Source organism: Rhineura floridana, chromosome 9 (genome assembly GCF_030035675.1).
Source record: "Rhineura floridana isolate rRhiFlo1 chromosome 9, rRhiFlo1.hap2, whole genome shotgun sequence".
Taxonomy (NCBI): domain Eukaryota; kingdom Metazoa; phylum Chordata; class Lepidosauria; order Squamata; family Rhineuridae; genus Rhineura; species Rhineura floridana.
In genome coordinates, this window is record NC_084488.1 from 8,008,743 (window position 1) to 8,023,467 (window position 14,725).

The 14,725-nt window shown below is 38.6% G+C and overlaps 1 protein-coding gene across 4 annotated transcripts in view; it reads right to left on the reverse strand.

Moving 5' to 3' along the window:
* Nucleotides 1–14,725, reverse strand: part of FAM184B (family with sequence similarity 184 member B) — a 123,868-nt gene that overhangs the window by 28,802 nt on the left and 80,341 nt on the right. For all 4 annotated transcript variants that reach the window (XM_061583474.1, XM_061583473.1, XM_061583471.1 and 1 more), the window contains 2 exons: nt 13,232–13,342; nt 3,449–3,550 (listed from right to left, as the gene is read on the reverse strand). In XM_061583474.1, coding sequence (XP_061439458.1) covers nt 3,449–3,550; nt 13,232–13,342 — 213 coding nt within the window. The remainder of the gene's footprint in view (nt 1–3,448; nt 3,551–13,231; nt 13,343–14,725) is intronic.

Here is a 14,725-nt window from a genome sequence, read left to right on the forward strand (position 1 = left end):
ATGTCCAGTCCTGAAATCCGATTGGTATGGATCCAAATAATCCGTTTCATCCAAGTGTGTCGACAACTGATTAGCCATCACTCGCTCAATGACCTTGCCCAAGAATGGTAAATTCGAAATTGGGCGAAAGTTATTCAAAACCTGGGGATCCAAGGAGGACTTCTTTACGATGGGCCTTACAATTGCCTCCTTGAGGGCTAATGGCATTACACCCTCCTTCAAGGATGCATTGACCACTGCCTTGATCCCCTCGCCCAGTTTCTCTTTGCAGCTCACAAGGAGCCATGATGGACAAGGATCATTTAGACAGGTGGTAGGCTTCACAGTCGAGAGCACCTTGTCCACATCCTCAGAAGGGAGAGGCCGAAACCGATCCCACCTGACTGGCTTGCAACTGGCCAACTCTGATTCACTCACTGCATCCACGGCGTACGGGATCAAGCTCCGTAAATGTTCGATTTTGTCAGCAAAGTGCTTTGCTAACTTGTCACAGGAGGTCTTGGACTGTTCCAAGGGTTCCTGAGCAACTGGACCGACCAGGCTTCGGACCACTTGGAACAACCTCCTGGGACAGCACTCTGCTGATGCAATAGAGGCAGCAAAGAACTTCTTCTTTTCTGCCTTTATTGCCACTTGGTAGGCAGTTACTGCTGCTCTAACCTGTGTCCGGACATCTTCGGAACGGGATTTCCGCCACCGGCGCTCTAGTCGTCTCACCTCCTGTCTCAGATTACGCAACCGTGGTGTGTACCATGGTGCTAACTGAGTTCTGTTCAGGGGGAGAGGACGATTCGGTGCCACCCGGTCCAGAGCCCTGGTGATCCCTTCATTCCACTCCAACACCAGGGTGTCAACCGAGCAGCCTTCAGCAGGTTCCAATTCCCCAAGCGCAGTCAGGAATCCTTCTGGATCCATCAGGCGCCTGGGGCAGACCATTCTAATAGGTCCTTTTCCCCTGCGGAGGGTGTGAGGCATCGAGAAGTCTATATTTACCAGGTAGTGATCTGACCAAGACACAAGGGTGGAAGAAGCCACCCCCAACTTCAGAGCACTTCCCTCCCCTCTCAGGACAAACATAAGGTGAAGAGCATGACCGGCTACATGGGTGGGCCCAATATTACTAAGGTGCAGTTCCCAGGAAGCCATGGTTTCCAGGAAATCCCGAGCGGCCCCAGTGAGAGTGGTCTCGGCATGCACGTTGAAGTCGCCCAGCACTAATAATTCTGGGGACAACGCCCGTACGGCACTAAGCATGCAAACTATTATTTTCAAAGTATTTCAATATATTGGATCTAATAATAAGATGTGATGAAAACCAGAATTCTAATCTGCTGCCTTCCAGAGACATTTTCTTCTAAGGGTGCTTCCACATCAAAGTTTATTGTGGACTTGATCCTGCTCAGGCAAGCAAGATTCACACAGCATTCACACAGCATTCACATGACACCTTTGTCATCAAAATGCCATTCCACATTACTTTCTCATTTAATCCAGATTTACTGTTTCTGCAGAAATCTGGTAAATAAAAACAACCATGGATGTGGTATATCCAGTTTAAATGGGAGGGAGATATGGGATGTCATTTTGATGAGGATGTCATCATCTAGGCACCGTGCAAAATTTGCATGCATGAGCAGAACCAAGTCCACAATGAAATGGTGTGTGGAAGCACCCTCAGAATGGGCAATGCACGTGATCCTGAGTTTTTTTCTGAATGCACATAACAGTATCTGACAGGAAAGGAAGAGCTTTATCTCCTCAGGTTTATACCTCCTAAATCATATTTCCAGGCTCTGCAAAGTGCTAAGTCTTGTGAACTTCCATACTGTTGAACCTGACAAGGCCAGGGGCCCTATCTGACTGACACTGGCTTTCCTCTTGTCAATCATAGCCCCTCCTGAAACATAACAAAATATGGAGTAGCTTGGATATGTCTTTGTCTCTGATGGCCTGAAGGAATTCTGCTTGCTCACTTCAGTTTCATCTGGGTCCTGGACATCACACATCAAGAATGATGTTTTATGTACACTATTGAACTAATATAGGAACTATATCCAAGTAGGGATTTGCTAAAAATTACTAATTATTTTCTTTCTTTTGTGCACTTTTCTTATTCCTCCCATTTTCTTTTAGTGATCTTTAAATGTAATTTGATCCCTGGAGTTGACTAAGTGTTTTGCTAACTCGCACAATCTTTGTCACTCATGTGCTAGCTGTTCTGGTAACATAATAGCTGCTTACCTGCAAAAAGAGGTAAAGACAGGGTTGTGCCTGGGCTGGTAGCAACCAGCAGATTTGGTCAGCATTACCTCACCGTTGTCAAGAAGTGATGTAGCTCTGAAGTGCCTTTGGCTTCCAAGTCAGGGAGTCTCAGGATGTCATGGTAGTTCTGTCCATGAGTGAATAACACAAAAGGAACCTCCCATCCTGTCTTACCTCACAAGATAGATGGGAACTCGGGGTAATACATAATGCTGCCTTGTACATTTCTTCTCATGTCATAGAGATAACATGTATGGTTATTCTAGGCAGATACAGATAGGCCCTAACCATAAAATGCCACTTAGAAATTTGCATCCCCTTGACTCTTTCTAGGGTTGCCATGTTACAACCTGGAGATCTGTCACATTAAAACTAGAACTTTTTTGTAAGATGCAGCCACAACTTTTATCACCTGACCCTTAACATACCTTGCAGCTGCCATCCACCAGCTGCAACCAACAGAGTGCCAGGAATGCTGCACAGCAGGCAGGAAAAGGAGGCAGATGAATGAATAAACCGGAGAAGGAATGGGCAAGAAAAGCCACAGATGCAGAGCCTTATAACTAGCAATTTGTTACAGAAAAAGCCAATCTTCAGGTTCCAACATGACAATCCTAAATAAAATGGTGCTAACAAGCACATACCAACCAGACTGAATCTGCCTGTCTCGCCAGGGTCCATTTATGTTCCCACAGAAAAGGGCCCTTTTACTATTGACTTTCTTCCTTTGCCTTTTTTAGTAGCAAAATAGTGTTAATTCACAGACACATAAAAAAGAGGAAATCATTAATTAAAGCCTCCCGCACCTTGCAGAAGGAAATAGAAACTGACATTGAGTCAATTTGAAAAGGGTGTTTAAGGGGCACTAACCACCCTTAGTGGGGTCTACAGGAACAAACTAAAACAGGGTAAACTTGCAAGCAATAAGTCTGTAACTGAAGTTGCCATAGACCTTATAGGACTAACATGTGAGGAAACATTACGTTAGAATCTTCACCATGGTAAAGACCCTGTTGGATAATATAATGCTATATTAGTGCTGCATGAAATCTCCATTTCGATTCCAATGAATTGCAGAAAGGCAATTCTGTAGCAGTGCTAACAGTATGGAAACAATTTAGGTTGCAATATAAAGACAGAAATAGCTGCCCTGGCCCTTAAATTATTCACAACGTGCACTCCTTACCTCCTGTTGCCTCTCACGGGTTTTTCTGGCGTGAGATTTAAGGAATTCTGCATATTTGGGGATGTCCCGGTTTTGTCGGATAAAATTCTCTAGCCTTAAAACCTAAATTAGCAAGAGAAAAATAGGTTTTTTTTAAAAAGCACAGACCATAAGGAATGTACACTGATAAAACATATGTTTATCTGATATAATCCCAGTTGTCCCAGTTGAGGCCCAGTTCACCTATCTCCAAGTGAGCAGGGCAACCTGCAACTACGTACTTTATAATGCAGTCCTAACCCTATCTACTCAACAGTAAGCCTCACTGAATTCAGGGGGGCTTACTCCCAGCTAAATAGGGCTAGGATATATACACACACACACACACACACACACACACACATGTACACACTAGGGGGCTCTGCCCCCCTGCTCACTCCACTTGCCAACCATCCACCATGTTCACCAGCCGCCCCACCTGCTACCTCCTAGGCAACCTCACTCCCCTCATCAACCCGCTTGCCTCACCTGTTCCTCTACTGCTGCTGCTTCACACCACCCTGGACAAACACTGCCACTGCACAGTGTACCTAGGCCACACACCACACTCCCGCCACCCGCTCAGGCTGCCACTGCTGCTGCTACCCCACACCACCACTTCCCCTGAAGAAACTCTGCCACCATGTAAGCTGTATACCAGCCTCCCACCTGCTCACCCAGGCTGCTGCCACTGCCGCTGCACATAGGCTGCCCGCTTGGCAAGGCTGTCACCACAACTGCCTTGCTGAGGTGGGCAGTGTGAGCAGCATGCAGATGGCATGGGGGAAGCATTCACACTGCAATTTGCAGCAGCACCTGTCTGTAACACTGTGAACTACACAGTGTGACAGTTACATTTTTATATAGATACAGATACACACATACATGGTTTGAAGCCAATGTTTGGGGCCAGTAAAAGCACACCCTCTACAGCAGTGGTTCTTAACCTATTTTGGGTCACAGACCCCTTTGAGAATCTGATGAAAGCTATGCACCCCCTCACCAGAAAAATACACCTAAACACACACACACACAATTTTGTATTCAGTTTATTTTACTGCATTGGAAAATGTTTTTTTTTTGTAACCAGTATACAGATCCTCTGAAGCCCATGAACCACGGGTTTAAAACCCCTGCTGTACAGTCTGCACTCTCTGCCACCTTGTTGCCCAGTCAATAAGGCATGAGTATCTCCCTCTCTCTCCTCTCCCCTGCCTCCCCACCTTCACCTTGATGCATGTTCTATTTGTGACAAGTGCTAGCTGCCACAAGCACAAAACAATACAAAATCCTGCCCGGTCAATTAATTTCACTTTTGTAAGGAATTCACTTATGATTGGCTGAAATTGAGAATTAATGACAAATGCAATTCATTTTAAAGGATTGTTCTCCAACTTTCATGGGAGGTAAATTGTTACGGTTTTGTATCTCCAATCATTTTAATAGCAAGAAATTAAACCTTCCATCTATAAAGTTTTAAAATATAATGGGCAGACAATGCCTTGGATATAGCAAACATATTTTTTCTGGATCGTATATAGTACAGAGCTGTCAGTACTTTGAAAGATACATTTTATTTGCCTGATTTACACTGATGATTTGCCTGATTTACATTAATAATGGTATTGTGTATGTGTGTGCAAATGCACACACACACCTAAGATCAGTCTATAAGATAGACCATAATTATTCCCATTCTGCAGAGAGGGTGGCCAAGTGAAGAAGAAGACAGGGCTCCTGTACATTTCAACAGTTATGTAAAAGAAATGTGGCTTGCATGACAATAAGCAACTAAACAGCTGAAATTCCATGTTCTGTACAACTGTTAAAAGTGCAGGAGCCCTGTTCCCTTTTTCACCTGTCCATCCTAATTGCACATGGGGGATGAGGCTGAGAGATAGTTGCTTGCTGAACAAGAACAGCGGTTCAGTTTTTTTCAGATGATTCTTTATGTCATGTTTTTACAAAAAATCTAGCCACAGTTCTGAATATTCAATGAACGTTAACTAGATGTAACACAACAGGTAGTAAATTTCAAAGCACCCAGATTCTTCCTTCCCTCCACATTCTATCACCTCGTTGCCCAGTAAATATATAAGGGGAGCATTTTCCTTGTCTGTTCTCACTCTCTGTTGCACCACGTACAGGTTGGCTCACCTGTGTACAATTAATTAACACTCTTTATTCTGCATGCTTTTATGGTGGTGTTTCAAATGCAACACTACTTTTCTTGTTCCTAAATTAGCTTATATTGGCATGTTATCATACTAAACTTTTATTCATTTATAAATATTACCATTTTAGCAATGGTGTGATTATCACCAGGTCTCGGGAGTGAGCACATTAATACTGGTGTGTGTTAAATTCCCCAAACTAAGCAAGGTTATTAAAGCCAGTGCAATCCTGCCTGTGGGGTCACAATCATCTCCAGGAAAGATCCCAAGAGTGCTATTGCTAGTTCCCCATAATTAGCCTTTTAGTGAATACACATGCAAGAAAATAGTGAAAATACCACCCTACAACAGCAAAGGCCCACTTAATCATAACACACGGGCAGCTACATAGAGAGAGAGATGGTCCTTGAGGTAACAATGTCCCAGGCCATATAGGTCTTTAACAGTAAGCATCAACAGTTGGAATTGTGCTTGGAAATGAACTGGCAGCCAATGAAGGTGTCTCTGAACCAGTGATGTGTGTTCCCTAAACCGGGTTCCAGTTAGCAATCTAGCAGTAGTATTCTGAACTGAGACAATTCCAGGAAAACTTCAAAGATAGCTCCACATATGAGGGGGTGGGAGCCCTTGCAAGGGGGAATGGCACGGGGGAGGTGATGCTTAATCCTACCCCAAGCCATAGATTCTCATCTTCAAAAAGTGGAAGAAACCCTGACTAGATGAAAAACGGGAGCATTTGCAGGTGCAAGAGCGGGAGGTATTATACAGTCACGAGAGTGGCTGTATACTATAGTCAGCGGGGATTTTCACATTCCGCAATGTTAAATGGAAAATATCCCCCCATGCCATTCTGATGCTTCCCATAAGCTCATTTCAGAACAAAACCTTACAAAACTTATAGTTCTGAACTCAGAAGCGCTTGCTTAACAACCCTGTCAATTTTCATGGCGATACACAAAACAGTCAGAGAGAATCGAGAGTTCAAAGTCTAAAAAGAGAGAAAAAAACTCAGAGCCCTTTTGGACTTTTTTCTGCGAGTTCTCATAATCTATTGAAATTCATTAAAAATCAGCCATGTTCACAGAGTACCTGTAATCCTAATACTGACCTTGCCCCATACTCTGACCTTCATCTACTGCAGTTTAAAAGTTAAAAAAATGCCTGGTTGATTTTTAATTAATTTAAGAAGTTTTGGCTGGAAGCCTATTATAATGCAGAGCATGCTCAGTAAGGACCAACTGTCAGTGTTCTAAAAGCCTCACAGCTGCTGGGCTTGGCTAATCAGAGGGCCACACCCACACCAGACTTGATTTCACTTGAGACAGTCATGGCTTCCCTCAAATCAGTAGAGTACTTCTCACTTTCACTATGGATGGCTTCAATATCTTTATGACTATTTCAAATCAGTGAAAACCCTTTAAATCTTTTTTTCATTGAACTACCATATGACCAGAAGGATAATTTTCTTAACCTTTTAGAAGTATAATAGAAAACACCTGTAGAATACTTATGAGTAAAAAAATTTTTTGGACTTGAGAAAACCTTTACAGCAAAGGAAGAAATGAACATTCTTCATTTAGGCCATTAGGTGTCACTGTCTTGAGTCTTAAGATCCATCCTATTTCTTTTTTGTATAAAAGAGAACTGGGAAATGATCCTTGTATTTGTTGTAAAACCCAAAATTTTAAACCTATTTTTATATATTCAGAACATTGCAGGCAATGAGATACCAAAGGTGCTCCTGGTTTTTTGTTTTTTATATTATTCAGATGTTCTCCTATCCGTATTTTAATTTTTCTTGATGTTTGTCCTACATACATTTTTAAGCATCCACATTGTATTGCATAGATTACATTTGCAGTATTGCAGTTTGAAAAGTGATGTATTATGTATTTCTTTTGATCAATTGGGTTAATAAAATGTTGGACCTTAAAGGTGTATTTACAAAAAGAACAGTATCCACAAGGATGATGTCCTACTGGTGGGCGTGTTCCAGGGAGATTACAAGTAAGAAGAGGTGTATGTTTCTTGAAGTTACTATTCACTAACAGATCTTTTAAATTTCTAGTTCTTTTATAAGAGAAAAGTGGTAAGTCTTGGCACCCAGGAATATGTTGTATTATGTGCCAATTTCTTTTGATACTACCTTGTAATTTATTGGATACATAGTCATAAGTGAGATTACAATGTATTCTCTGGGATGGAAGTTTATCAGTTTTTTTCATTAAATCCATTCGTTTTTTATGTAAAACCTTTGTAAAATTTTGTTCTACAATTTGGGAAGGGTATCCTCTATGAATAAATTGTTGTTTTAAATTCTCTGAGTGCAAAAGAAAATCTTTCTCTAATGTACAATTTTGTTTTATCCTCAAAAATTGACTGTGTGGTAGATTACATCTTAATGGTATTGGATGGGAACTGTCAAAACAGAGATAGGTATTTCTATCTGTTGGTTTCTTATACATTGTGGTATAGAGATGGTTATTTTCTTTCCTGATGACCAAATCTAGAAAATTTATTTCTGTTTTGTCATATTGATGATCAAACTGAATATTAGGATCTTTATTATTTATCCATTCTATGAATTTTTCTAATGATTCAGGTGAACCTTTCCAAATACAAAAGATGTCATCTATAAATCTCCACCAACATCGTAGTTGTTGTGTATATATATTTGAAGATATATGAATATCCTTCTCAAAATTTTCCATAAACAGGTTTGCTACCTCTGGTGCCATAGGACATCCCATTGCCACTCCTTTGATTTGCCAATAGAAAAATTGATCAAATTTAAAGTAGTTTTTTTCTCATGGCTATATCTGCTAATTCTCCCAAAAAATGTGTTGGAGGATTAGTATCATGCCGTCTATCTAAAGTGGAGTAAATGATATCAAGTGCTTCCTGTTGGGGTATACTGGTGTAAAGTGATCTTACATCCATGGTTACTAATAAGTCCATAGGTGACACCTCCATGGGTTCTATTTTATTAATGAAATCTGTAGAGTCCCTAATATATGATGGTATTTGGGGTATAAAAGGTTTTAAAAAATAATCTATATATTGGGATATTGGTTCCAAAATGGATCCACAACCTGATATAATAGGTCGTCCAGGGGGAGGTGAGATTCCTTTATGGATTTTTGGTAGAGTATAAAAAACAGGGACTCTTGGTTTTTCTTTATCTAGAAATCTTTGTACTTCCTGGGTTATATAACCTAAACATATTCCTTCTTCCAAAGTGTTTCTTATTTCCCTTATAATGGAAAGGGTGGGATCACCTTGGCATGCCTTATAGGCAGTTGTATCCGCCAACTGTCGTAATACCTCTTTTTTATACACGTGTGTGGCTTGTATAACTATTGCTCCTCCCTTATCCGCTGATTTTATAATAATTGAACTGTCCTTTGATAACACTTTTAGAGCCTCTTGTTCTTTTTTATTTAAATTATTCCAATGATGTTGGGGAGATGATTCTAATTTTTCTAGGTCTCGAGTAATAAGTCTTTCAAAGGTGTTTATGAATGGGTCCGGGGATCCTGGTGGCATAAATTTTGAGGGAGGTTTGAATACTCTTTTTGAATCTGTGTATTGAGAAGTAGTATTTCTGAAGTACTGACGTAATTTAATATTTCTGAAAAATCTAAATAGATCTAGTCTAATTTGCACAGGATCGTGACGAGGAGTTGGCACAAACGTAAGTCCTTTATTCAATAGGCATGTTTCAGTTGTTGTGAAAGATCTTTTAGAGAGATTGACTATCAGCGTTTCTTCCTGAATCTGTACGGGGGTGATGTCATGTTGTCTCTGCGTCTCTTTTGGTTCTCTTTGTAGTTGTATGTTCTTTTCTGTTTTCCTCGTTCTAAAAAAGTGGGGATATCCGATGTCGAGGTTTCTGTTTCACTGCTATCCGCAGTGTTAGATTCCCAGTCTGTGTGTGAGCCGAAGGAGGTTTCATGTGTCGACAACGTCACTTTTTTGGTTTTCTTATATAGCCAGGGATACACTTTGTTTGTTTTGTAGTCTCCTTCATCTCTCATAAATTTCTTATATTTGAAGGTTTTAAAGTTGTTATAGTATTCTTTAAGTTCCAAGTCTAAAGAGGCTAATTTGCCTTCTATATTGCCTATATTTTCCCTTTTATATTTTTCTTTCTGTAAATTCAATGATTGTTTCAGTTTTAAATTTACTTCTGTAGAAGTTTCTACTAACAATATCATTAAATCCTGGGAACATTTATTGAGGATAGAGCACCATTTGTTCATGAATTCCTGATTGTCCAAAAACATTCCAGGTGCTTTCAAAGTTCTCAAACCTCTAGGTATCCTTTGTACCCTACAATATTCTAAGAGGGTAGATGCATGTAATTCACTCCTAATCATATTTTTCTGTTCCTGTTTAAATTGTTCCCATGTGGAATGAGAGTCTTCAGGGTTGTGGGAAAATATTGATGGTTGTTCCAATAGTCTGTCCAGATGTTCTTTGGAGTAACTGTGGATATTATCCCACGTCATATTTTATCCCAACACAACCAAACGATGAAAATCAAAATATATATAGGGTGTGGACATTCATTAATATCGAAAAAAGAGAGGGGATGTCCCCAGAATGTCAAGGAGGGAAGTTCCAAACTGTATAGATTTATTCGTTTATTTTCTTTAAAAGATAAAAAAATTCTTCTTAAAATACCCAACGCGTTTCAGCCTTATAACTAGGCTTTCATCAGGGGCTACAAATCAAATATAAAGAACATCATTTTGACAGACATATGTAGGTATAAATTTTCGTTAAAATATCTTGAAAAAACATTCTTCATTTGATACACTTATAATCTTTATATATGCACAAATAATTTTGTTGTTGTTATAAACAACTCCTTAAAAATATCATTTTGTTTACCTATGAGAAAAAACTACTTTAAATTTGATCAGTTTTTCTATTGGCAAATCAAAGGAGTGGCAATGGGATGTCCTATGGCACCAGAGGTAGCAAACCTGTTTATGGAAAATTTTGAGAAGGATATTCATATATCTTCAAATATATATACACAACAACTACGATGTTGGTGGAGATTTATAGATGACATCTTTTGTATTTGGAAAGGTTCACCTGAATCATTAGAAAAATTCATAGAATGGATAAATAATAAAGATCCTAATATTCAGTTTGATCATCAATATGACAAAACAGAAATAAATTTTCTAGATTTGGTCATCAGGAAAGAAAATAACCATCTCTATACCACAATGTATAAGAAACCAACAGATAGAAATACCTATCTCTGTTTTGACAGTTCCCATCCAATACCATTAAGATGTAATCTACCACATAGTCAATTTTTGAGGATAAAACAAAATTGTACATTAGAGAAAGATTTTCTTTTGCACTCAGAGAATTTAAAACAACAATTTATTCATAGAGGATACCCTTCCCAAATTGTAGAACAAAATTTTACAAAGGTTTTACATAAAAAACGAATGGATTTAATGAAAAAAACTGATAAACTTCCATCCCAGAGAATACATTGTAATCTCACTTATGACTATGTATCCAATAAATTACAAGGTAGTATCAAAAGAAATTGGCACATAATACAACATATTCCTGGGTGCCAAGACTTACCACTTTTCTCTTATAAAAGAACTAGAAATTTAAAAGATCTGTTAGTGAATAGTAACTTCAAGAAACATACACCTCTTCTTACTTGTAATCTCCCTGGAACACGCCCACCAGTAGGACATCATCCTTGTGGATACTGTTCTTTTTGTAAATACACCTTTAAGGTCCAACATTTTATTAACCCAATTGATCAAAAGAAATACATAATACATCACTTTTCAAACTGCAATACTGCAAATGTAATCTATGCAATACAATGTGGATGCTTAAAAATGTATGTAGGACAAACATCAAGAAAAATTAAAATACGGATAGGAGAACATCTGAATAATATAAAAAACAAAAAACCAGGAGCACCTTTGGTATCTCATTGCCTGCAATGTTCTGAATATATAAAAATAGGTTTAAAATTTTGGGTTTTACAACAAATACAAGGATCATTTCCCAGTTCTCTTTTATACAAAAAAGAAATAGGATGGATCTTAAGACTCAAGACAGTGACACCTAATGGCCTAAATGAAGACTGTTCATTTCTTCCTTTGTTGTAAAGGTTTTCTCAAGTCCAAAAATTTTTTTTACTCATAAGTATTCTACAGGTGTTTTCTATTATACTTCTAAAAGGTTAAGAAAATTATCCTTCTGGTCATATGGTAGTTCAATGAAAAAAAGTTTTAAAGGGTTTTCACTGATTTGAAATAGTCATAAAGATATTGAAGCCATCCATAGTGAAAGTGAGAAGTACTCTATTGAATAAAGCATTTCAACAACATAAATGTAAGTGTTTCTGATAATATAAAATCTTTTAGATACTGTATAGAAAGATAAGGTATCTTATATGGATTTGTGCACCTAGATATATATATAGTCTATAGGTAAACAAAATGATATTTTTAAGTTGTTTATAACAACAAAAAATTATTTGTGCATATATAAAGATTATAAGTGTATCAAATGAAGAATGTTTTTTCAAGATATTTTAACGAAAATTTATACCTACTTATGTCTGTCAAAATGATGTTCTTTATATTTGATTTGTAGCCCCTGATGAAAGCCTAGTTATAAGGCTGAAACGCGTTGGGTATTTTAAGAAGAATTTTTTTCTCTTTTAAAGAAAATAAACAAATAAATCTATACAGTTTGGAACTTCCCTCCTTGACATTCTGGGGACATCCCCTCTCTTTTTTCGATATTAATGAATGTCCACACCCTATATATATTTTGATTTCCCTCAAATCAGACATATTTAAAGTGACCATCTGAACTATATCAACTGTCTTAATAATGTTGCTTCCTCCCGTCTAAAACATGATCAGCACAGGACATACCTTCTTTCTATTATTTGGGCTGATTACAGGTGTTGCCACCACTCACCATATGCTCAGAGGCACATGTTACCAAATTCTTCCAAGCTACACAGCAAGTGGATTGGACTGTGAAAGACCAACCCAATTTGTGTTTGCATTTTGACAACTTTGTAGGGCAGTACAATATCTCAGAGAGGAGTTCAGGTCTCCTGCTCCCCTGGTGCATTCACTATAGCTGCCCAATTTCCCTGCTTTTTAAAGTTTGGTAGAAATATCTGTGGGCTACAGGTACGTTCTTAAACCGCAAGGTTTTTTCCTATTAGTGAATAAGTATGGGGACATAGGAAGCAACTTTTTACGGAATCGCCCTATTTAGCTCAGAATTGCCTGGAGTGACTGGCAGCTGCTCTCCAGGTTTTCAGAGAATATGCATTTGTCAAGACAACATGAAGGTCTATCCTTTTACAAGAAGCCTGTTTATTATATATACAAGGAGCCTTTTAAAAAGGCTTCTGGGGGAAATGATCAAAATAATCTATAGTTTTAGGCTATAGTCCTGTCAAAATCTCTTGAATAATAAGCTGAAGCTTATGAATCTCATCAAAAACATTTCAGATAGGAAGAAAAAAAATCAAATTGTGTTATCAAGGATGGATTTATGCTTCACATACCTCCAGAGAACAGTCCTGAAGCTTTCCTTGCACTGCTTCCTTGTCGTTCTGTAGATGTCTTATCTCATATTCATATTTCTTTTTTAATTCATCTAACTGTATCTGAACATCCTAAAATTGACAAATTAAGCAGTTGTCATATTTGAACACTATATAACAAAATTATGCCCAGAGGCAGAAAGACAAATATTTAACATGTAAAATATACATACAAAGGATACATAGATACACTGAACTCAATGGGATGAATAAAACATGGTTCTAATTTCTCAAATCTCGTATGTAGGAGAATGTTAAAGGTAACCTAAATAGCCCCCTTGTTTTGCAGGATCATTCATTCCTCATAAAATTGTGCATGTATGTTATGTGACTTTTGTGGGGTGCGCAACTGTTAAGAATAGTTTCTTTTCTTTCTTTTTTAACAACAACAAAACCTTGCTGCCATGTCAAGTGGGGTTTAGCTGCTTCTGACTGTGTTCCTGGGGCAGAAGTGGGGTGGAGAGAAGATGAATGTCCCCATTGGCTGCCACCACCACCACCACTCACACAGAATGTCCCTAGGAATAATACTACAACATGACTTTCCACTGCTAGGAAACAGCATTGAATAAATAAAATAAAATCAGCTATTGCGGCAGTATAAGGTGAAAGGTATACCTTAGCACCTTTGGGGGACAGCTAGGCAAGATGCATTTTAGGAGTGCCTGCATTCCTGAGAACAAATTTCTCAACCAAAGGCTATTAGCAGTTCTTGAAATAAAAAGTACACTCCCACTTTCATGTTCTATAGCATTTCTTAAGAGTTGTGTTTGGACAGCCTGCAATCCCACTTATTAGGGAGTAAACCCCAATGACCTCAGCAGGACTGTCCTCTGAGTAAATATGCATAAGATTTAGATTTGTCCAGGCAAGTCATCAAAACAGTAGAAAATAATAAACACACTAGAATACTTTTTTCTGATCAATATGATTCAGCTTGCCAGGTTGCACCTTGGTATAGAAGTCTATACTTTTTAAAGGTCAGAACTATATCTGCTGTGGAAGTGCACATTTTTCAGCATGTGATTTGTAGAAAAATGCAAGGCTCAAGTCTAGCTAGAAACAATGCCCTCTGATCTGGAAGTCCATCCCGCTAATCTCTGGTCTGTGAGGATTCTTCTGGTTCTTTGTGGTTGCTCATTGTGACAAAAATGCACTTGTTACTTGCTCAGAGACATCTAATCTAGCCTTGTTTCATATACATTCAAGGGTTGAGCCCTGGCAGAATTTAAGCTCTGAAGTTGCCCTTCTCCCTGCCAAATAGTGGCTGAGGGAAAACTAGTCTGATTGAGGAGAATTATACAACTGAATCAGACCTTACCCTCAGTTAAGATTTGGCAGCTGTCTCAGGGAAATGATTTCAAATGCCATTAAGAATAGCAGATAGGTTTGATGGGAAGTTTTCCTGTGCAAGTTCCATTGGACTGAACTGAACATGAGCTATGTGAAAGTCAG